General features: G+C 41.9%; 1 protein-coding gene across 1 annotated transcript in view; it reads right to left on the bottom strand.

The window, feature by feature from the left end:
* The window catches only part of sdccag8 (SHH signaling and ciliogenesis regulator sdccag8), a 76,867-nt gene that overhangs the window by 24,181 nt on the left and 30,362 nt on the right, over positions 1–22,324 (bottom strand). Inside the window, exons 15-17 of the mRNA XM_072677735.1 lie at positions 13,062–13,189; positions 9,092–9,200; positions 3,681–3,812 (exon numbers count right to left, since the gene is read on the bottom strand). Of these exons, the coding sequence (XP_072533836.1) occupies positions 3,681–3,812; positions 9,092–9,200; positions 13,062–13,189 (369 nt within the window). The remainder of the gene's footprint in view (positions 1–3,680; positions 3,813–9,091; positions 9,201–13,061; positions 13,190–22,324) is intronic.

The raw sequence follows: 22,324 nt of genomic DNA, 5'->3' as shown, positions 1-22,324 counted from the left end.
AATGCAAATTTCTATGGAGTGCATTACTACATATATAAGCTTAAATATGTGCTTTTTTATGTCTGGAGAGGCTGCAGAGATAAAGGTGGATGTTCACATACAAAAAAACAAACAAAACAAAACAGTAGGCTATAAAAATATATATGCATGTAAGCTCTTTACTCTTTACTCTATACCTCAAGATAACTTGAGACAAACCACAAGAAAAGCAATGCTGTTCTTTTGATATATATGACTGAAAAGCAGAAGCAATCTATGTAAAATTACATAATACCCCAAAAGGGCTTGTGTGAGATGCTGTGCAAACACTGTCAATCTAAATTCTTTATAATGTAAGCCAGAACGTTTAAGTAAAACAGGTGTGAATCTTTTTAAACTTGTTTTTTCTTCCCCTCCTCATCTCTCTGTCTCTCTCTCACTCTCTGCTTTTGCTGTATTTATTTATGCGTTCGTGTTTTGCTGGGTGCTGGGTTAAGGCAGTGGGTGTTGAACAATATGTAGGGTTATGCTGCAAGCAGACGGATGTTGTGCTCCCAGCAGAAGCTCGGCTCGGGCTGAAGTTGCCGTGGATACGCCCACGCTCCTTCTCTCGCCCACGTGCTGACTCGGACCGCGTGCCAGACGCCCCTGTCGCCCTGCATCGCGAGGCCACGTGCGCCCCAAGCATCCAGACCTGCTGCATGACATACAGACACACACACACACACACACTGCTGCATGCTGCTGTCACTGGCATGCCACTCTCTTAGAAAACGCCTCATATGCTTCACTTTCATCATTAAAGGTAGGAGAGATGGTATACGGAGGTATGCAGCTGATGTGGGAGTGATGTTCAGTACTGCTATAGTGCTCTGTTATGGTATGGATATTTCTAGCTCCACTAACTCCAGGATTTTCAAGCTATTTTAGGTTCATTTTAGATACCAAAATACCAGTGACATCAGAACTGGCATCTGTGAACTGATTTCTTCTTCTTTATCTGTTAGAATAAAGGACACACGATATGGACAAAAGTATTGGGACACCTGCTAATTCATTGTGTCTTCTGAAATCAAGGGAATTAAAAAGAAAAGTTGGAGTAACTGTCTCTACTGTCCAGGGAAGGTTTTTTAATAGATTCTGGAGCATTGCTGTGAGAATTTGATTGTATTCAGCGACAAGAGCATTAGTGAGGTCAGGATGTTGGATGATCACAACCCCACCTAAGAATAAGTGCAGTTACTCTGTAGTCATAGGAGTGTGGCAGTCAACCTTATCTTACATAATGTATATAATGAATGGTTTTATGTCAACTTAGACTTAAACCTTCGGGATATGAATGCTCTCAATAGCTCTGCAATAGCTTTGTCCCACAAGCAGTCAGACTTTTAAACAACAGAGACTGAAAATCCCACCACCCCCACAACCCATAGCATTTTAACCTGTCTGCATCCTATGTATCTTATATATATATATATATATATATATATATATATATATATATATATTCCATACTTTTCTACCTCAGCACCTTCTGTGTTTCATGTGAATTGTATGCTGTCTGCATATAATGTCACAGCATGTTCAGTTTCTATGCACCTTAATATCAATACCTATCTGTTAAATATCTATGCACCTTACACTCACCCTACACACCTCTACTCAGAATTGAGTCGTATTGTATTTATTGTACTGCCTTGCACGTTGCACTTTCTGCAGTCTGTCCTGTGCTGTACTGTTTTTGTTTCATGTTGCAGCCTTGTTCTGGAAATAAATGTAATTACATTTCACTGTGTACTGGTCAATAAAAGCCACTTGATTGACTGGACTCTTAACTGCCCTTAAATATTGCATAGTTGGATTGTCATCAAAAAGACCCAACCTTGTTCACTGAGGTGCCATTGGCTAGGTAACGTGTAGTACGTAGTGGCTATCACAAGCATCACTAGTATCGCCAAGAAATTTGGCTAAAATTAGTCAACAATTCAGCATCTTCCTGCAGATAAGTTTGCACAGGGATTTTGCAGTTATTTAAAGCCACACCTAACCTGCAGATACAGGTCAGCAGCTTTCCACAATGTTCACACCAACCATCTCAGTGATTTTGAGTGTGGCATGATAGTTGGTGTCAGATTGGCTGGTTTGAGTATTTCTAGAACTGCTGGTATTTTCAAAATCACTGTCTATATAGAGTTTACTCAGAATAGTGTAATAATGATGAAACTCATTATTCAATAGGCAATAAGCAGTTTCATAGACAGAAATACCTTCCTCTTGAGAGAAGTTAACAGAAAAGAGCAAGACTGGTTCCAGCTGACAGAAAGTCCACAGTAACTCAGATAACCACTCTCCAAAATTGTGGTGAGCATGTCCACGTCAAACACAAGTCACACTCAAGTCAAACTTTGAGGCGGAGGGGCTTAACCACTATCACTATTAACATCAGGAGACCATCAAGAACACTTAGTACTGGTTTCTTGATGCTAAGCAACACCGTGAAATCACATCAAGACAGATGTTATTTAGCATTACTGTTGCGGGGGAATTTGGACAGGCAAACAATTACTAAGGTGACAATTGATACTTTTAGCATGATGTGAAAATTTAAGTTTGTGAAATGACTGCAATACACAATTCTCTCGTGCTCTTTCAGTGGTCAACGTCTGGCCAAGGAACTTCATTACTTTAATATGTGCTTATTGTAATTGTTATTATTATTAGGTTTCCTTATTTAATCGTAAGCAATATTACTATTATTTTATTACTATAACTATTTTTGTTATTTTCAACAAAATTATTATTTTGTATTATTATTACAAATGATTTTGTACTACTAGGCAAAAATGACATCTTACTATCTTGTTATAAGATATGACAAAGATGAGCTGTTTGATATTTACATCCAAAGTACATCCAGTACTTAAGGATGCGATATATCAATCATTACAAGTTATAATGACTTAATAATGACTTAATAACTAGTTATTACTAAGTTTGGAAGAACCAGTGGATTCACAGAAATTAAAATGTCAACCTTAGCCTACATAATGTATTTAATGGATGGTTTTATGTAAATGCAGACTTGGGAAAATATAAGATAAGACCATGGGGTTAAGAAGGCTCTCCTTTTGCCTACTGTCCTTAAAAATTACATAGTTGGATTGTCATCAATAAGACCAAACCTTATTTACTGCAGTTCCCTTGGCTAAAGTTAATGACTGCAATACACAGGATTCGTGTACTCTTTCAAGGAATTTCATTATTATACAGATTATTATAAGATATAACAAGTATATTATATGTAATCATTTCACTTCAATCATCAACACAAAGGAGCTTTAGTATTGCAACTCAGAGTTGGTGTTGTTATTTCTGAAGATTACGTAGATAAGATATGATTTAACTTAACAATATTACACATGACCCAACAGTCATGTCTGCTGTATAAATGTACTCATGTACAGATCAGGTTTAAATTTACAGCGCATGGACACTGTTCTTAAGGAGGCCTTCTTCCTGCATTCCCAGGATACCCATACACACCGCTGGGTCACTCAATCTGTACCACCCTTTCTCTCCATACCTCAATAGCCTGAGTGTGTTCTATTTGGATTGACCCTCTTTCTTTCCGAGACAGAATTATGCACAAGACCACAGCTTTTAAAAAGATGTGTGCACTGTTACTGTGTGTGTGTGTGTACCTGTGTTTCATGCGCTGGTGCATTCTCCCATGCTGCACACACTGCTCCTCCATTTCTTGACAGCGACCTCGAAGCTTCTCCACACTCTCCTGCAGGTGCTCTTTCTCTAGGGACAGCTGTTCCACCTCCGCCCTGCACACACACACAAACACACACACACACACCACATTACTTCAAGCACTTATCCACCTGTAATAATGCTTTTGTAAATGTTCAGCGAAAACAGGGTCACTTCATTTAAGATTAGCGTTCAGGACTGAATTCTGTCACTGATAGCAATGCAGCAGGACAGTAATTTTAAGGAGCTAATATTCCAATAAGAATTTTACATGGTGAAAAATAAACCCATAGCCAGCACACACATGCAGATGGGTTTGGGGTGGACACTCAAGTAGCTGTCCTTTTGCCCCTTTATTATTTATTTAAACCTCAAAGGTCTTTATTAAGGTAAGAGTCCAATTACTAATAAATTAATGCAAGAGCTGAACTAAAAATGATCCGTGAATTCATTAATAATGACTAAATGAATAATTACACTGCATGTGTAAGCAGCCCTTCAGACCAATGTGAAGTCCCTTATTTTCTTGGTCCATCAATCATTAGCAACAGTTGCTATGTGCCATTATCTCAGTCAAGTTTTTCGTTTTTCCTGTAAATACATTTTCAGTGTAATGCTCCAGATAGGTTTCAAAAGGACACTTGATTTTGTATTAGAAGCACCAACAGTTCAGGAAGGATATCTACGTGACTGAAATGCATCTAGGAATTTAGGCATCTTATGACTTTTGATGTAACACATCTATCAGTAAAGGACTTGCTGAAAGTCTTCTGGAAATATCAAAGATAGAGAAGTGAAAGACCAGACGTTCAGTGGGCTGGAAGAAAAGCGAACAGCTTACTGTATCTACTGGAGTTCTCTGTACTGCTGGGACAGTGGGCAGGACTTCCTCTGATGTGTGATTTAACTGATAATAACATGTGGTCACACAACCTGGGTTAACTTCATAAATGTCTTCAAATATAGACTCGAAACGAGAAACATTTGGTGGATCGGGTGGAATGTCCTGCCTAGACTGGACATTTTTAATACACTATAATGTTTTTGTTTAGGACATTTAACTGGGCATGTGATTTCATGAAAAATCCAAAAGTACAAAAAAAAGGTACATATGTACATAGGTACATATGATGCCATTGGAAGTTCCTAAAAAAAAAATTTTTTGTCACCTATATTTTTAAGAATGTAGCAATATCACATCATGTAAAAGATCACATTATTACATCTACAAATATGCATATTTATTTGTATATGCAGGACCTGTGACTGGCCAATTGTGTCTGTTTTTTGACATATTATTCTGATATTTGTGTGAATTTGGAGGTTTGTACTTCATTATATATATATTTATTTATTTATGTGTGTGTACACTATATTACCAAAAGTATGCACTCATCCATCCAAATCATTCAATTCAGGTGTTTCAGTCAATCCCATGGCCACTGAATGTATAAAACCAAGCACCCAGGCATGCAGACTGCTTCTACAAACATTTGTGAAAGAATGATTCGCTCTCAGAAGCTCAGTGAATTCCAGCGTGGTACCATGATAGGATGCCACCTGTGCAACAAGACTAGTCGTGAAATTTCGAAATATTCAGTCAACAGTCAGTGCTTTTATAACAAAGGGAAGCAATTGGGAACGACAGCAACTCCACCACAAAGTGGTAGGTCATGTAAAATGACAGAGTGGCGATAGTGGATGCTGAAGAGCATTGTGCACAGAGTCAATCGCTACAGACCTCCAAACTTCATGTGGCCTTCAGATTAGCTCAAGAACAGTGTGTAGAGAGCTTCATGAAATGGGCTTCCATGGACGAGCAGCTGCATCCAATGTGCATGCATGTGCATGTGCACATTGCGATAACAATGCTGAAACATTAAAGAGGTTCCACAGTTTTCCATCGTGTGAGTGACACCATCGAAGAACCACTTTTGGTTCCATAGAGAATCATACTGGTAAAAAAACGTGTGTGAGTGTAAAGAACCTTTTAATTGTTAGATAACCTTTACATTAGTAGATTCTTTACATACAGAGTCACACTCACATAACTTGGTTGGTGTGGAGCAACAGATAACAACACTAGCTGTCAGTGGGCTACCACACCATGTGGGAGACTGGGGTTCGATTCCCAGTCTGGGTGGCTATGCTGCACTACACCAATAAGAGTCCTTGGGCTCCTAACACTACATTGGCCCACCTCTGTAATACGTGTGACCTTGTAAGTCGCTCTGGATAAGAGCGTCAGCTAAATGCCATAAATGTAAATATGTAAATAATGTAAAAATGTACATAACTCTTTACATAACCAAAGGTGGTTCTTCTATGATACTGCACAGAGAAGCATCTGAAGCCACTTTATTTTTAAGAGTGTGGATTAAAAAAGAAGCAGTGTCTGGCTTTAAATATCTTGGAGAAAGAGTAGGGATGCACCGATCCGATACTAAAAACATTAGCTGGATCAGGTATTGGACAATTAGTCTGATCCAAAGGACCGATCCATTCACGGAACCCATTTCTCGCAGAGTAACCTACAGACATGATACACATATCAAACAGCAAGACTCCCCCTATCTAACCAGCATGGTGCCCTCGACCTGTCATCAACTATCAGCGAGTAATCCAGCTTGTCTTCCATATAAGGAGAACCGAGAAGGGAGGAGCTGCTAGCTCATCTTTAGTCTCACAGACTTTCACAATAAAAGTCCTGAGCCCAGACAACACTGTGTCGGGGTCCAGCACAGTTATTCCTTTTAAGTAAACAATAATTTATATCTGTGTTCATTTGTTATAGTTTGTTCTAAGTTAGTAATGATTACGTCAATCCTGATGCCTTAAGTCTCTCCCAGATGGTCAGGTATATGGTTCATGGTTCATTCAACAATGGTATCGGACCAGTAACAGGTGTCGGCCGATATGCATCGGTATCTGTATCCCGGTACATCCCTTGTCTTTACCTTTCCATCACTGGTAGCTTCATATGATAGGGAGTCCTAGCTAGTGGGAACTGGACTTTTTTTTTTTTATTTAAGCCCTTACAAATCCCGGAGATTTTAAATGAACTGAAATTAAGAAATGAATATACAATTAAATGGTTCCTGGCTGTGCTCATTTGTCTTGGACTGGATCAGGCCACCGTACCATATACCACCAAACAAAGACAACTTTTATCTACGTATGTATGTTTATATGTAGACACTTTCCACCTATCACAATATTTTTACCTTCATATTTCTACTTTAAAATTAGTAAAATACTTATACATTCACTTGACTGCAGCTTCTCTGTATGTTTTACACTACTGTTTATATGGCATGGCAGTTTCTGATCATCTGAACTATGTGTCAATTACGAGTCATTAGTTAGTGTAGATTTAGTATAGATTTATTGACAGTGACTGATATTCAGGTGAGGTCACGAAGACAATGTAATTTCTACCATAGTGTCATACAGTATAGCCTATATGGCTATCTTGCCATCTGCCACATTGCAAAGCTTAGTGTTCAAAGTAGAATGCAGGTTCCAACTTCTTGTCTCCTCTATTATAATTTGCTTGTTTGGATAAGATTGCGCCTTAAGACATACGGTACGTACTGAAAAATATATATAAATATAATGACATTATACAATATACACATGGATATGCTGAGTAGAAGTTGTATCTGGGTGTCTTCTTGACTGTCTCCTTGAGTTGCCAGCACAGGAGAGGGGGATGGGGAAAAGGACAGGCAGAGCAGCAGTGGTCTGTACCTTCCCAAAGCTGGGCCGGCTGACCGTGGCAGATTGCAGGCTGCGATGTGAGTAATGCGCTTTACGCTGTTTTAACAGCTGACTACCCCAGAGGCCTGAGGTGAGAGGCGCATGTGATGGGCACAGAGCGGAGCCAGGACACAGGACAGGCTGCCATGTGCCAGTGTACAGCGACAGATCCCTGACTGGGGCGCGGGCTGGAGCAGGAGGGCACGGACAGGATGCCACGCTCTGGATAACAAACTGCACACAGCTCCATAGTGCTATATATCATCCCCACATTCTGCCATGCCATATGAAGCCACTGAGGATGGCTCAGAGTCAGCATGAGCGTAAAATAGGGTAAGCACAAGTGAAGTCACTTGTGGGGCAAACTGAGAGACAATGGGCTATATACTGTTTATACTGGTATGCCAAGTGCTGGTGAACCAAAGATGCCAAACAATGCACTGATTGAGTATGTGACTTGGGTTTGGGGTGAAAAATGTTCAGATGTGATGTGTCACAATCTACCACCCTGCTATTTTGCCCAAATAAAATACACAAATAACAACACTAATTATTCTGGAGTGTATTTTCAGTGCTATGTGCTGTTCGCAAGCCTCTTAGCTTTTTAGCCATGCCCCGACTACCTTCCCTGGGTTTGGCTTTTCTGTGTCTGGTAAGACCATGAAAAAAATGAGCCAGTGCTTTACCTTCTTACTGCATTTTTAGCTTCAGTTGGTAGTCAGCTCAGGTAGTCCAGTTTTTTTTTGAGGATGTGGACGTTGGAGAGGAGATATGGTAAAGCTAGCGTTGGCTAGTGTTAGCTTTTAGCCTAGGGTGAATCCCAGTTGGAGTCCTGGTTCGCGTAGCAAACCTATATTCCCATAACTAGCAGAGTCTGGAGGTGATGTGCTGCACTCCAGTATCAACAAAACATTATGTTTTACCACCTTGCCAGATTTGATTAGGGCTTTTAATAGTGGGCTGGGTGTATTTAATGTTTGGTAAAACATGTATCTCCAAAATGAATGGTGACTTTACAGTAGAAGGCAAAAATGTTCATAACTTTGAATGGAAGTCAGTGTAAAATAAGAGGTTATTCCAAGTAATTATTTCTATTGATCCAGCATTATTTCCACAATGTACAGAGCAGCTACAGGGTTCAAACGGTGGAGAAAACTCCATTCATTGGACAGCAGCGAAATATAATCGATCAAGGCAGTCTTAGCGTTTTGGTTATGCTGAATTCTCTCACAACTGTTTGGGGTTCACAACATGTCACTTCCATTTACTGAACTCTCAATATGCAGCTGTGTCAAGGAAAACACAGTATGGCAGTCCAGGTCCCTTTTAACTGCTAAATGTCCGTGCTGGATGCATGGGATTGTGTGAAAGAACAGCTCAAACACACAAACATGCTTAAGGTTTAATGTCCTGTGGTGTAATGTACCTTTGGTGTCATCAGAAGCAACACAGAACATTACAGTAGAAACGTATCCAGACGCCCCTTCTAATTAGTGAATCTATTTACTTTAAGTGCACATATAGCTTATATAATCTCCATTGAAAAGTACTGCCCATTGAACTGGATGTGCGGGAGAGAAACAGCACCACTTGCCTGCTAGTCTGGGTCAGCTCCTCCAGCTTGGAACCGAGAGTACGACACTCCTCCTTCAGCTTCACCATGAGGCCGTTCTGAGAGCTCAGCAAAGCGTCCGTTTCGGCAACTGTGAGACAATAAGGCACTGTATGAACAACAGAGCAAGTGTAGGCCTGAAATACCAAAATACAAGCTTTCTTAGATTCTTAGCTTTCTTCTGTCAAAGCAACAAAGTGACTTATGTTCACATATGTCCTTTCTGCACCTGTATGAATGCTTCTCATTGTGTCTGGAGAAAACTAAAAAAAAAACCCCAAAAAAAAAACAAACAAAAAAAAAACTAAACACCACATCTTGCAAGGAGTTCAGAGCAAGCTTCTTGTTTGAGTTCCATGCAGCGTTGAGCTTGTTGTCCTTGATTGTTTTCTGCTTAAGGAGTGACTCTGTCTTTTGAAAGCCTGAGGATGGAAAGCTTTGATAAGCCTTTGAAACCTCGCATGCTGTTGTTCCAAGCATATGTCCGTTTCAGCGGTGCAGTTTTGGAGTCACTGTTATTCTACAGTCTACTGTTCTGTCCCCACGCACATCATGAAGGATTTCTGCTTTTGATGTTGCCTCGCTGGATGCCTAGCACACTCCAGCAACTCTGTCTTCTCTGATTTACTGCTTAGTGCTGTTCTAGATATCTTTACAAAGTCCTCTGTCTTGTAAATAGATTGACATGTAAGAGAATTATTATTTCTAGTAATCTCATCTATACAGTCTGGCCTTGTAGTACTTGGATTTTCTTCATATATAATTATATAAGTAAGTAAACTACTTTGAAACTAGTACTTACTTCACTGCCTAAGTAAGTAAAGTATTTTAAGAATTGTTTAGCAATTACAGTTATTTTTACACAGCTCTCCCATTTTTACAGGCTTAAAAGAAACTTAACACATTAAATATACAATAATTGGGCCTGCCGGAAGTCTAGAGCTCATGGACATCCACAAATGCTGAGTTTCCTTTGCCAGGCCTTGACTGCAGCTGCAGATGGCTGCTATTTGCAGTAGGAAGCTCTTGTGTTGCTTTTGCTGTGTTACTATTATTATTATTATTATTATTATTATAATTTTGCAGCATTTGATGTAATATAAGTAGAAACTATTGTTCTATACACTTACGACCTCATCCTGGGAGACCTTATTCTGTGACTTCTTTTCAGTTACATTATCAATAAAATGTCACTCAGTTCCCCTGGCAGCCATACATGCCCATGCCATAACAGTGCCTTCACCATGTTTGACAGATGATGTGATATGCTTTGGATCAACATTCCTTATTTTATGTTCTCCATATTTTAGTTATATCTTAAATATGTTCATGGTTTCATCTGTATAAAAACTTTCTGAAAGTTTTAAGACTGTTCTCAAATGGTACCACTGGTTTTCATCTTGAAGTAAATCCGATGCGTTTACATTCATGAAGGGATCCCTTCATTGTAAACTGAAGAAATCTGTAATCATCAAATGCAACAATTAGACTCAATTAGACCATTTATCTCTATGAAATAATTAGATAACAGGCCACACCTGGCCACAAAACTGCTTACCAGACAATTGTCCATTTACTTTTGAGCCTGTGAAAATGGAGGGACTGTAAAAATGGCTGCTTAATGGTAAATTAGTTATTGCAATGCTTTTCTTGAGCCCACACATTTCAACCTTGATTTTTTAATTCTTAAATTCACTGTGGTGGTGTACAGACACAAAACTCTGTATATGCTAGGTGTGAGGTCAGCTGGGTCAGTTCACAAAATCTGGGAACCTTTAAAAAGCAAAGACTGAAACCCGAAGACTTTCACTACACGCAAGCGACACACTACCACCACACTACACAGTGTTTCAAAACAAGCCACCGTTATCATTGCATTCATTAGTGTAGTTGGAGTAAATGTAGTAAAGATTTGTGAGAGCTGAGATGTAGGCACAGTAACGGACCATTTTACAGCTTTAACATTACCACGTTTGCATTATCAAAAATGCTAGGTTTAAGAGTCCAGGGGTTCAATTTTAAGTGTTTTTTCTGCAATTCACCTGCAGTCATTTTTTATTCTACTTTTGGTTTGATTGCAAATATGTCAGTATGAACGCAAAGCAAACCAGGACTAAATTCTAACAATAGATCATTTTCTTGCTTGATTTGGACCAGGGGGACCTATAAACACACCCTATAGGTAGTTTTACTTTAATTAAAAGTAACTTTAAGTAAAAGGTTCTTTAAAAAAATACCAACTTGAGCAGAGTACAAAGGTACTCCTGAAAAAAAATACTGTACTAAATAACATCACAAAGGAGATGTGACCAATCACAAAACAGTGCAACTGATGTCATTAACTAAAATCTAACTGAATAAACAACATATTACTTTCCTACAAAACAAACTTAGGTAGAAGTAAAAGTAATCTAATTTCATCTTTGATTTCAGAAATTTTTCCAATTTTCCAGGCCTATTTTACGGATGTGAGTACAACACGGAAATCCATGTGTCTCCGAGTGGCTCAGCTGCCGAATGTGCTGCCATTATAGCCCGCAAGTTCAAATTCCAAGCAATGTTGCTTCCCTATCAACGGCTGGAGTCAGAGATAGGGATGTTTGGCGGCAAAAGCGTCTCTTAGCTGGTGTGATGGAGCTGGGGACCCGGTGCTTTCCTTGGACTAAGTCGGCTACACAGCGATGCCGCATCGGTGGCAGTTCGAAAAGAGGCGGTGTATGGCATTGCATGTATTGCACACTGCTAGTGCGAGGAGGAGCTACGAATGTGTGGGTTAACTAGAAGTACCAAATTGGGAGAAACAAGGGTGAAAAATGTGAAAAAAATTACAATGGAAATTAACAGTACATGTAATTAAGCTTCATTTCTACTCTTTCCTAATCACTTTATGGCACATGATGAGAAAAATGGCTGCTTTACAAACAATCCTCATGTTAAAGTAGACACAGTGACCTGCTTGTGTACCATCTACTACGCCAATCAATCAATCGCTAATCACGTAACGATTTAGACAGTGTTTAAGCGCCACGTATGTTTGGAGCTGTCATTTTGAACGGTATGACGGTAAGGCGGAGTGATGGCGAGAGGGAAAGTTGTGAGAGGGATCTGCAGTTTCATAGCAACTCAAAAAAGTTGAGGCTTCTGAAAAAGTTCACAAAAGGAATCTTAATGAGTTGCAGGGCTTTGAAAGCGGCTGGGCCTGCGTAGGCCATAGAGGAAAGAAAAAAAAACCACACACACACAAAAAGATAAAAAGACAAACAAACTGGAGTCAAAACAAACAGGGGACCGAGTTAAAAAAAAAAACATGATATCATCTAGAGGCGATTCTGTCTTAAATAACTACTAAAAACCCGTCCGTTTTGGAGAGACAGACAGGGCGAATAGGGGAGGGAGCAGGGAGGGTAAAAAATAATTAGCTTGTGAGAGTGGCCATTATATGCTTAGAGAGGGAAGTGGTCTGTGGTATTAAAAGGACTAATTCCATAAGCCCAGAGAGCTTCCTGCTGAGCCTCTGATGCCATTTCTCTTTAGACAACATGTGTGCTGCGCAGCCGCGCCAAAAAGAAGCCCTTTGTTTTCCCCGCGCTTTGTTCTGGCAATCAGCATGCCTCAAGTTTCTCGAAACACAGGTAAATAAACTCGCCGATCCAGATGGTGCAACAGATGTGAGAGCAGCACTCTGAAATCAACAGACAGTGGGCAGCGCTGCCCACTCCCCCCCACCTCCCTCCTCCTCCTCCCCCCCACCCCAACATTTTTAAACGCTAACTAATACGTGGCGCCGACGCTCTGGAGTGCCGAGCATCTGCTCCCTTCGGCCAGCCAAAGGTTACAGGTGTTCCTGATGCCGTCCCGCGCAGCGTGGCACGGGCCGCCAGTGGGGCGGGGGAGGTGGGGGAGAGGAGAAGCGGTTGTTTTGGCAAGGGGTAGCGCACCGGCCGACACCCACCACTACGCTCGTGCTGCGCCTCCATTTGCTGGAGTGTGTGTGTCAGCTCACGCTCGCGCCGCTGTGCCTGGAAGGTCAGAGCAGCCATGTCCTCTGCACAACAGCGTTCCACTGCCTCTTTCTCCTGCCTGCAGAGAGACAGAGAGAACAAGACAGAGAGAGAGAGAGAGAGAGAGAGGGAGAGAGAGGGGCAGATGCATCACACACTGTAGAATACTCTCACTCTTATAAAGACATGTTATATGGTAGTTACATAGTAATTATATAGTAGCTGCAGTGTAATTCACAGTAATTACTGTATAAGCCTCAAGATTAAGGTACAGATTCCCAAAACCAATCCCCCCCCCAAATAAAAAAGAAAAATGAAGAAAATTAATACTTCAATAACTTGGGGTTAAGAAAAAAGATTGATAAGGTTACAAAAAAACCTTATATGACCATTTTGACCATTTTCACTTTTAAACATAATTGGATTTAGACAGTTGTTCTTCACCTTTTGCCCAAATTTCACAATGCATGGACCAATAGAAATGCTCATGACTTGGAATAAAATATTTTTACATCAACTTCCATTGAAGTCATAGTCAAGTTTTTTTTTACTTCCGCTGTAAAGTTGCCATTTTGGAAATACACATGTGTGTGTGGCGTGTTGTGACGTGTTTATCCCTCATAGGGTAAAGAAGTGTAGTAAAGGTAACCACCTAGTGGGCTAACTACCCATAAAAAACACACTTGGGCAGCCCTGAAAGACAAAGATAACCATATTTACCATTTTGAGTAGGACACAGATTAAATTGGGCCTCCACACCCATGCATTGAACACACACATACATACACTAGTAAGCAAACACACACAGTGATGGTGAGCACACGTGTCCTGAGTGGTGGGCAGCCATCGCAGGGCGCAGAGAGGGTTAAGGGCTTTGCTCAGGGGCCCAAGAGGGGGAGGCTTGCCGAGCCTGGGTATCGAACCCAAAACCCTGGCATCAATAGCCACCACTGCCCACCTCTGGTGTAAGAGGTTAAGGTCACTTAGCCAGCACACAAGTAAACTACAAAAAAAAGTGCATTTTTACCAATTAAGTTCCTTAACTGCTCAAACAATGCCAACTTCTATTAGCAACACAAAGTCCTACTAAATGTCATCACGATCTGCAGAACTGTCATCAAAAGCCTCTATGCTCCTCTCTTTAAGACATAACGGCGGCCAAAGAAGGACAGACGCTGAAAGGAGGAAAAAAAGGAAGGAAAAAAAAAACAAGAAACAAACCGCACAAAGTCAAAGTGCATTAATTAACAGCGAAGCCCAAAACTTTTCTCGCACACTGGGTTTGGAACGTAGCTGGAGAAGTGACCGTCTCTGCAGGCCTGCTGTCGTCTGGAGTGTGAAGGCGCTCCGCCCGCGAGAGCTGTGAGAGAGAGAGAGCAGGGGAAAGCGGTGGGCCCCCGCTGTGCTTGAACAGCGGCCTAAAACACCATCCACACCAGCGCTCAGCAGGGGCTCACAAAGGCCTCGCAGCCAGCCATTTGTTACCGCGGCTTTCCAGGGGGCCCAGCCACTCGCCGGGGTGCGGGGGCGGCAGAGGGAGGAGGGGGGGGGGGGTGTTTGTCGACCAATTAGCATGAGACAGACCGCCAGAAAGTTCCGTCAAACACTTCGGGGGGAGAAAAGTTGGCTGGTGAGCTTTGCAGCGCGGGTGTCTGGACACCAGAGAGCAAGAGGTGGACCATTGTTGAGCTTTCGGCTTTGTGTGCGGGACTGAACAGGTGAGATGGGTATCAACGTATGATATGGGGGGGGGGTGTTCTTTAGAATAGAATATGCTGCACACCTGAAGCGCATAGCTTTCCATTGAGAGAGATAATGGATCCCATACAGCTTTCTCTACTTAAGTACCATCTGCCAATATATTAGATATTAAAGAGAACCCTCCCTCACTGTTAAGACGTTTACGCTTCGCCGTGCCAGCCTTTAGTGTACACGTCCAGTACTACTAAAACATTGCATTAACAAGTTTTATACACATATCATTTTATATGCATCAAAAGGGTCGCGTCCTTCAGCCATAACATTAAAACCACTGACGTTAAGTGAATAATATTGATTATCTGGCTACAGTGGCGCCTGTCAAGGGGAGCAATATATTCGTCACAGCAAGTGAACAGTCAGTTCTTGAAGGTGATGTATTGGAACCAGGACAAATGGCTAAGTGTAAGGATCTAAGCGACTCTGACAAGGTCCAGATTGTGATGGCTAGTCGACTGGATCAGAGCATCTCCAAGACAGAAGGTTTTGTGGTGTGTTCCCGGTATGCAGAGGTTGTTAACTCCCAAACGTGGTTCAGCGGCAGGGTCCTGAATGCCCGAGACTCACTGATGAGCGTAGGGAGAGAAGGCTGGCCTGACAGGTTTGATGCCACAGAAAAGCTACAGCAGCACAAACTGCTGAAGATGATGAAGGTGGCTATGTCTTGTGGAGTCCATGCCTAAGTGGTTTAGAGCTGTTTTGGTGCCACGAGGGAGCTTTAATGTTAGGGCTGACTCAAGAGCATTCAACCTCTAAAGCAGAGATCTTCAAATCAGGACCTTGAATGCTGTTTCTAGGCCTGGATTTTGTTCTTGATGCCAGGTAGTGTCATACCCACCAAGGAATACAAAGTCCAGGACTGGAAACTTGATTCAAGGTTGAGATTTGAACACCTCTGCTCTAGAGTGTGACATTAACCAAGAGAAATGCTTTACTTGTTGTCATTTTTTGTCTTAGTCCAAAGCAACCATATGACTTTCATTATAATGCAACAACAGTGGTAGTAGAGAGTTTCTGTCTGTGGTTAATGATAGACAAAACATTTCCATTTGAATTTCCACCTCATGGAATGGCATTGGACATGTACACTATTTTAAGGCATTCAAGTCTTACCAGTCAACGATTCCCTTTAAGGCTTCTGTGTCATTTCAGTCAAAAATCAGAGATATTCCTGATGAATGTAAACTGTATGAAAAGCCTAAAATCTTAAAGGTAAAGCTGAGGTTAGTGCATTTTCTTTTTTCTCCTCTGCACCATGTAGAAACATCTGAGGATGCTCTGAGCTGAGGCGGCTACAGCTTCTTATGTTTCCAACAAGTTAACTTTTCACTCAAGTTTCAGCTGATGAATCCTAAAGCCCAAGGACACCAACAGGCAGTAAGCAGAGCAGTACGCATGCACGCGCATGAAGAGCTGCAGGTCGATATAACTCAACTATTCTGTGCCACCTGCAGCACGGACACTGAGAAGCACGGACCTGTTCACTCCTGTGCACTCCAGAGACGCCCGACAGTAAGAACTAATCCACTAATCTCCACTAATGCAATCCAAGATTTCCTGAAATGAACATACCAACATCAACCTACAGCTACGCCCATTTCAGAAAGTAGGGGATTAAAAAAACATGTATTTCTGGTTCAATGAGATTCTCAATTCTGAGATCAAAGCTTGATTTGATTATTGATCCTTTAAGTTGTCTACAGTAACTCAGATACTGAGCTTGTACACAGTACAAATACTGTGTCTTTACAAAATGTAGAGACATTTTAGGTTGTCTACAGCATAATGGAGTCTTTACCAGATGGTAAAGACTATCATTTTTGTTGGGTACGACAAGTCAACAAGTCAAAAATACAGTGCTGCTGGGAGCTTAGCAGTATTACTATTAAACCTAGTAAAACGTTCGTCAGAAGCTAGCTCTGTTTTTGCAGGTAAAGGTAAAGACAAAAAGTAAGTAAAGACAATCCTGTCTTTGGCTGAATGGATGTATTTTAAAATAATAATAATAATAATAATAATAAAAATAATAATAATAATAATAATAATAAAGCTATTCCATTTCCAAGGTTGTTTTGAGAAAAACTGCTGTTTTTTTTGTTTTTGTGGCCAGTAAAACAGTAGAACAGGAAAAGTGTTGGTTTCATGCGCATACTCTGTGCAGTTCTGAGCTTCAGCACTCGTGTGTATGTGTGTAGCATGATGCGATCACACTGCTTATTAGAACAGCGCATTTTTCAGAGGCAAACCTACCTCCACTACAGTGTGGGCTATAACTGAAAGCATAAATTATTGAACAGTGTTTTCAATAGCAAGATCTATTGCTAGGCCTTTTAAGCCATTTTGGTAGAGTAGGTGTTTAATGTTTGATACCCAGATATACAAAAAAAGAACTAGTGCTTGTATTGTTTTATAAAATATTTAAATAAGTTAATATAACCACACTGCAATGCACTAATGACCGAAATAAAAAAAGCAGAAGTCCTTTGATTAAATTAAAAAAAAAAAAAAAAACATAAGCAGCAGTCCTGATTTTATAAAATAAAATATAAGACTTAAAAGACAAAAATGTGTATAAATTATTTTTAGAGGTATAAAAATAAGGTGTCTTTACAAAATTATTGTATTAATCGAAACATTTGGAAGAAGTAAAGCATTGAAGATCACGTAAAATCAGTTCAACACAAATTCAAACCAAAAACACCTGCCCACACCTGCAATGCCAACGAGTGAGAACTGTCTCATTCGGAATAAATGTAGCGTTTAACCGTGACTACAATTACCGGCCTGTATTAACAAGTCTGTAAAAACCTTTAGCAACATCTAATAAAAGGACTGTGGCACTAAAAGCAGATAAATAGGAGCTACAAACAACATTCAAAAGGTAACCATACATATTTGTTCTGAGGGTCACTGGAAAAAAAGGCAAACAAATAGGGGGTCAAAAGGACAGAACGCAGGCCTACCAGAAGCAAAATGGCTTACTGTTATGGCCGTCCCGCTTCAGGAGGTGCGGTGAACTCAGGCCAGGCAGAGGGCCACCCCTTACACCCTGTGGCGCTCGTGTTCGGCGGCGGGTCACCGTGTGTTTCTGCGCGTGTTTGCTCACTGGTGGTAATGATGTGAGCGAGGCCTAATGTCCTGTGGTCGGGAGGCGGATTTGGGTCGGGCGGGCGCGCCTGGTCGGGAGCAGTGAGGAGCGGCCCGAACCGGCTCCGCGGCCGGGTGCTGCTGAGGGGAGAGGGCCGGGGGCTGCCTAAGTGGGCACTATTCAAGCTGTTGCCCATTTGATTTGGAATACCACAGACCGCTCGAGCGCAGAGTTTGCAGCACCCTGCGGTGCACCGTGATCCCACGCCAGAAATGACCAAATGCTACCGTTCCTAAAATGTGCACAAATTGGAGTCAGCCGGTTGGCTTCATCAGCGCTCGACAGTACGCGAGCAGACTTGCCACCGTTTGTATGGTAATACATGTGCAAGGGAAAACTTTACAAAGTACAGCTTGCGCCGCGTGGCGGGAGGAGAAACTTAGCCGTAGCGACGGCACAAGGCAAACAGTCCTTTTTTTTTTCTCCATGGAAGGCCATTCGAATGGATTAATTTGCCATATGATTAACTCAGATTTAACATCTTTGAATGTCAAAGGCCTTTTGTCGCAATACAAGAGAATACAGGCAGAAGGACTGGACCGTCAAGAGTAGTGTGGAGGAAGTTTTACAACTGATGCTGTTCATGAAGTGCTGCTATATGAATATCAGGGCCTAGAAGGAAACATCCATTCTTTAACCTACAACAAACTCCAGCCCTTCATTAGAGATGCGTTAATAAACGGAAATATGCTGTCATTTTTAACACCTTCCAAATGATTAAATTAGTATACCATGAGACTGAGGGACAGTAAATCTCTTCATTAATTTCATACCTAGTTGATACCAAATTTACCACCCAGTCCCGATGCCAAGCATGTTTTAGTAGTTTTGTAAAATGTGATAATCAATCAAAAGCATTTTTAATGAAATGAAATAAACATGCATGTAATTTTTGGAGAAATATGTGGGAAAAAAAATCCACACACACACACACACACATGCACACACACCCACCCCAAACCTCAGATGTTTTACAGCATTTATTGAACGGCGGTTAGTGTCAATCACGCTTGTCTTCCGTTTCCCACTGATACACACTCCCCCTACCCTCTGAAAAACACAGAGACGAAAGAGTCCAACCTGCCCCCCCAGTCTGTTTCTCTCTCTCTCTCTCTCTCTCTCTCTCTCTCTCTCACACACACACACACACACACAAACATGCACAAACAAACGCTATTTACGCTACATCCTAACTGCTCCTAATGCTGCTCCTATCAGCCCTACTATCCCCCTCTATCTCTCTATCCCCTCCTTCATCTATCCTCGCTCGCTCTCGCTCACTCTCTCTCCCCGCATGCCCCCCTCCTCCCTCCGTTTGCTGCTCCCTCCCACCCTTTTTCCTTTAACTAAACTGGCTCTGGCTTCCTCCATCTGGTCCCCTTTCCTTCAGCAGCCCCGCACCTGTTCACACCTCCTCTCCTGTTGGACCGCATTGAACATTTCCTCCGCTGCCAGGGCTATTCTGGCACCCGCAACCTCTCTGTCATTCAATCCATCTGTCAGAAGTGAACTTTGTTTACCACCAGCTTCTGCTTTCTTCTTCAAGAAACGCAAAGCCCCCTCAAGGTCAGCGGCAAAACGAATTGCAGTTGCCACGGATTTACAAACAACTCCCTCCCGCACTCAAAGACCCCCTCCGTTCGTCAGCGAACGGAATATGCCGCTAATGCTGCGTTCTGTAGCAGGAAGCATACTGTAAAACTAAACTTTCCGATTTTTTTATTTTTATGTATGTATCTCTTTAAAGAACTCCTAGGATTCCAAGATGTCAGCTGGGAAGCATAAGATGTTGTGCCTAAGTGATATTAGCATTAATGTGAGTGGCGCCAATCGATGGCAAAAGAAGCCTCGTACTTTATGAAGAAGCGTTTGCATTCGAACAAACTTTCTCGGCTTTGCTTTCATCTGCAAAGGCTGAAGAAGAGACCTGGAGCGTGATGATGGTATTTGTAGGAGGCAGCCATCACTGAGCCTAAAGCGAAGTTCAGCAAGACTCTGAAGGGCTGTGCCTTCCGACTAGAAGTGAAAGCAGGTGGACGGCATGGGACTAAAGGTGCAAAAAAGAGAGGGGTGGAGGGAGGTGGTGGTGTTGAGCGAGCGAGAGAATGAGAAAGACAGAGCGTTCTCCCTGGATGAAACGGGCTGTGCCAGACACAGCGCTGATGCTCGTGCTCTGGGCGTGCGACACATGGCCGGAGCCGCGGGCCGACCTGCAGGGGCCTTGCGCCAGACCCCCCACCTGATCCACCTCTCCGCGCTGCCTTCATCACCAAACGCGTCTGCCCCAAAGCCCCCGCGCACCCATGGTACGGAATCAAACCCAGGCAGAAAAAAGCGGCGCGGCCACTGAGGACCATAACAAACGCTGCTTTTAACCCAACAGGGTGTCAGGCTGGCGGGGCTGGAGGTTGCGCCCAGCCCTTCCGCTCCGCTCCCCTCACGATGGGCTTTTGTGAGGGGACGCCCGCTTTGTGATGGACTCCTTCTGCCATCTGGAGAGTGGTGGAGAGGATAGAGAGAAAGGCCAGGAATGAGGGAGAGAGAAAAAGAGCCATCCCACATGATGAGAGCCACTGGCCACTGGGCCTTTGATGTACTGTACGTACAGGCGTGAGACGACGGGGCTCAGTAATGGCTCACAAAGAACTGGGCCGTATGAAGCAATCAAACGTTTAGGACAGCATGGCACACGACAATGGATTCAACAGCATCAAATGTTGTGTTGCTGCAGAAATAACCGCCTAACTCCTAATTTTTCATGTCAGCAGCCACACAGGCCTCCTTACTACTAAATTACTTTACCTTTTGGTACTTGGACGCATTTTAGCATAGAAGTAGACACAGTAGACAGATGCAGGATGATTACTTTTACTCAAGTAAAATGGATAGAATAAAATTGGAAATAGCCAAAGCTATTCTTATCCTTACTTTAGTAATGTACCACAATAGAAAGTATGCAATTACGCCACGTCCCCGCTGGAACACGCCCCCTTTAGTTGGACTGAGTGGCAAAACATTCGGCAACATGGCTGCATTTATTAGGAAAAGCGGCCAAACCAGGAATGAAATAAGCGATTATCAGTTCCTCAAGTTATAGGCAGTTGGATTTGACAGCAATCCAGCCAAATTACTAAAGAAGCAATGGTCCATGGACATTGATGTGTAGCCAGCTAACTGGGGCTCAAATCACTTCCATTTAGAGGATAAAGCCTCAAATCTGAAAGAACAAAGTCAAATGAATGGTCTTAGGAGTGTATTTGGCACATTTAGTAGACTGGTTCATCCATGTTTGCTTGCTCTGCCTTCAACTTGAACTTAGCATGTTGCTAAATTTGCAACTACAGTGGGCTTGGTTTTTCCATACCTCTGTCCAGAACGTGACCTCACCACTCAGTGAGCTTACATGCTTTTTGACGCCTGGATTCCAGTTGTTTCTGTAAATTGTAGCAATGCATTCATTGCTCTTCTCTTCTGAAAAAAGACTGCCCTGAATTCTTGCTTACTCTGATTGTACAGTCAATTGAACAGTGGCTCTCTCTCTTTTATGTTTTAGTGGTATTCACACTGAAAGCTAACGCTGCCATTCAGTCTATCACTCTGCCTGGAAATTGTTTTTGATTTTATTACATTTGTGGCTAGTTTTTGTGGAGCAATACTTTCCAATATGTGCATCAGTAACACTGGTAAACATCGATTTCACCAACAAAAGATGCAATCTTGGGTTGCTCCGAGAACCAGGCCTCATGACTGTGGCTTTGACTGAGGCCAGCAGTCGTGGAAGGATGTTAAAAGTGGGTATCTGTGCTGGGCTAAAAGCTAACTCGAGTCTAGCTGCAGTCCAGACGAGACCATTGAGCACATTCATTGAGTATAGCAGCAGTACCCAGTGAGACTCACGTTGGCAGGGATAATTCCAAAAAATAATTACAATGTTCTTGTTATAACGCTAAAGCGTTGTAAACGGGCATGTAAAATTATATATGGGCTGTTTATATATGTATATATGTTGGACATTTATGACCCCTAACCAAAGTCACAAGCGACAATAAGTCACCAGATTCTCTACAGAGCACAAACCTAAATATGGCATTTTCTGCTAAGCAAAGCGCATAATGTCAATTTTCCTGCTGTTTAAAATGAAGCATTTAAAATGTGCCACAACTTTTGCACATGCCAAATTTGATTTAACAGAAATTGAGTTCACAGTAGAGGATTGGTTCATATATGTTCGCTTACAAAAGCTACACAAAATGCCATTTGACCTCATATTATACTGTATTTACTGTATTAGTATATGTGTCGATATTC

The sequence above is a fragment of the Salminus brasiliensis genome, chromosome 4, assembly GCF_030463535.1.
Source record: "Salminus brasiliensis chromosome 4, fSalBra1.hap2, whole genome shotgun sequence".
Lineage (NCBI taxonomy): Eukaryota > Metazoa > Chordata > Actinopteri > Characiformes > Bryconidae > Salminus > Salminus brasiliensis.
Note: the sequence above shows the minus strand (reverse complement) of the source record. Positions and strands in the feature narration are given on the sequence as shown.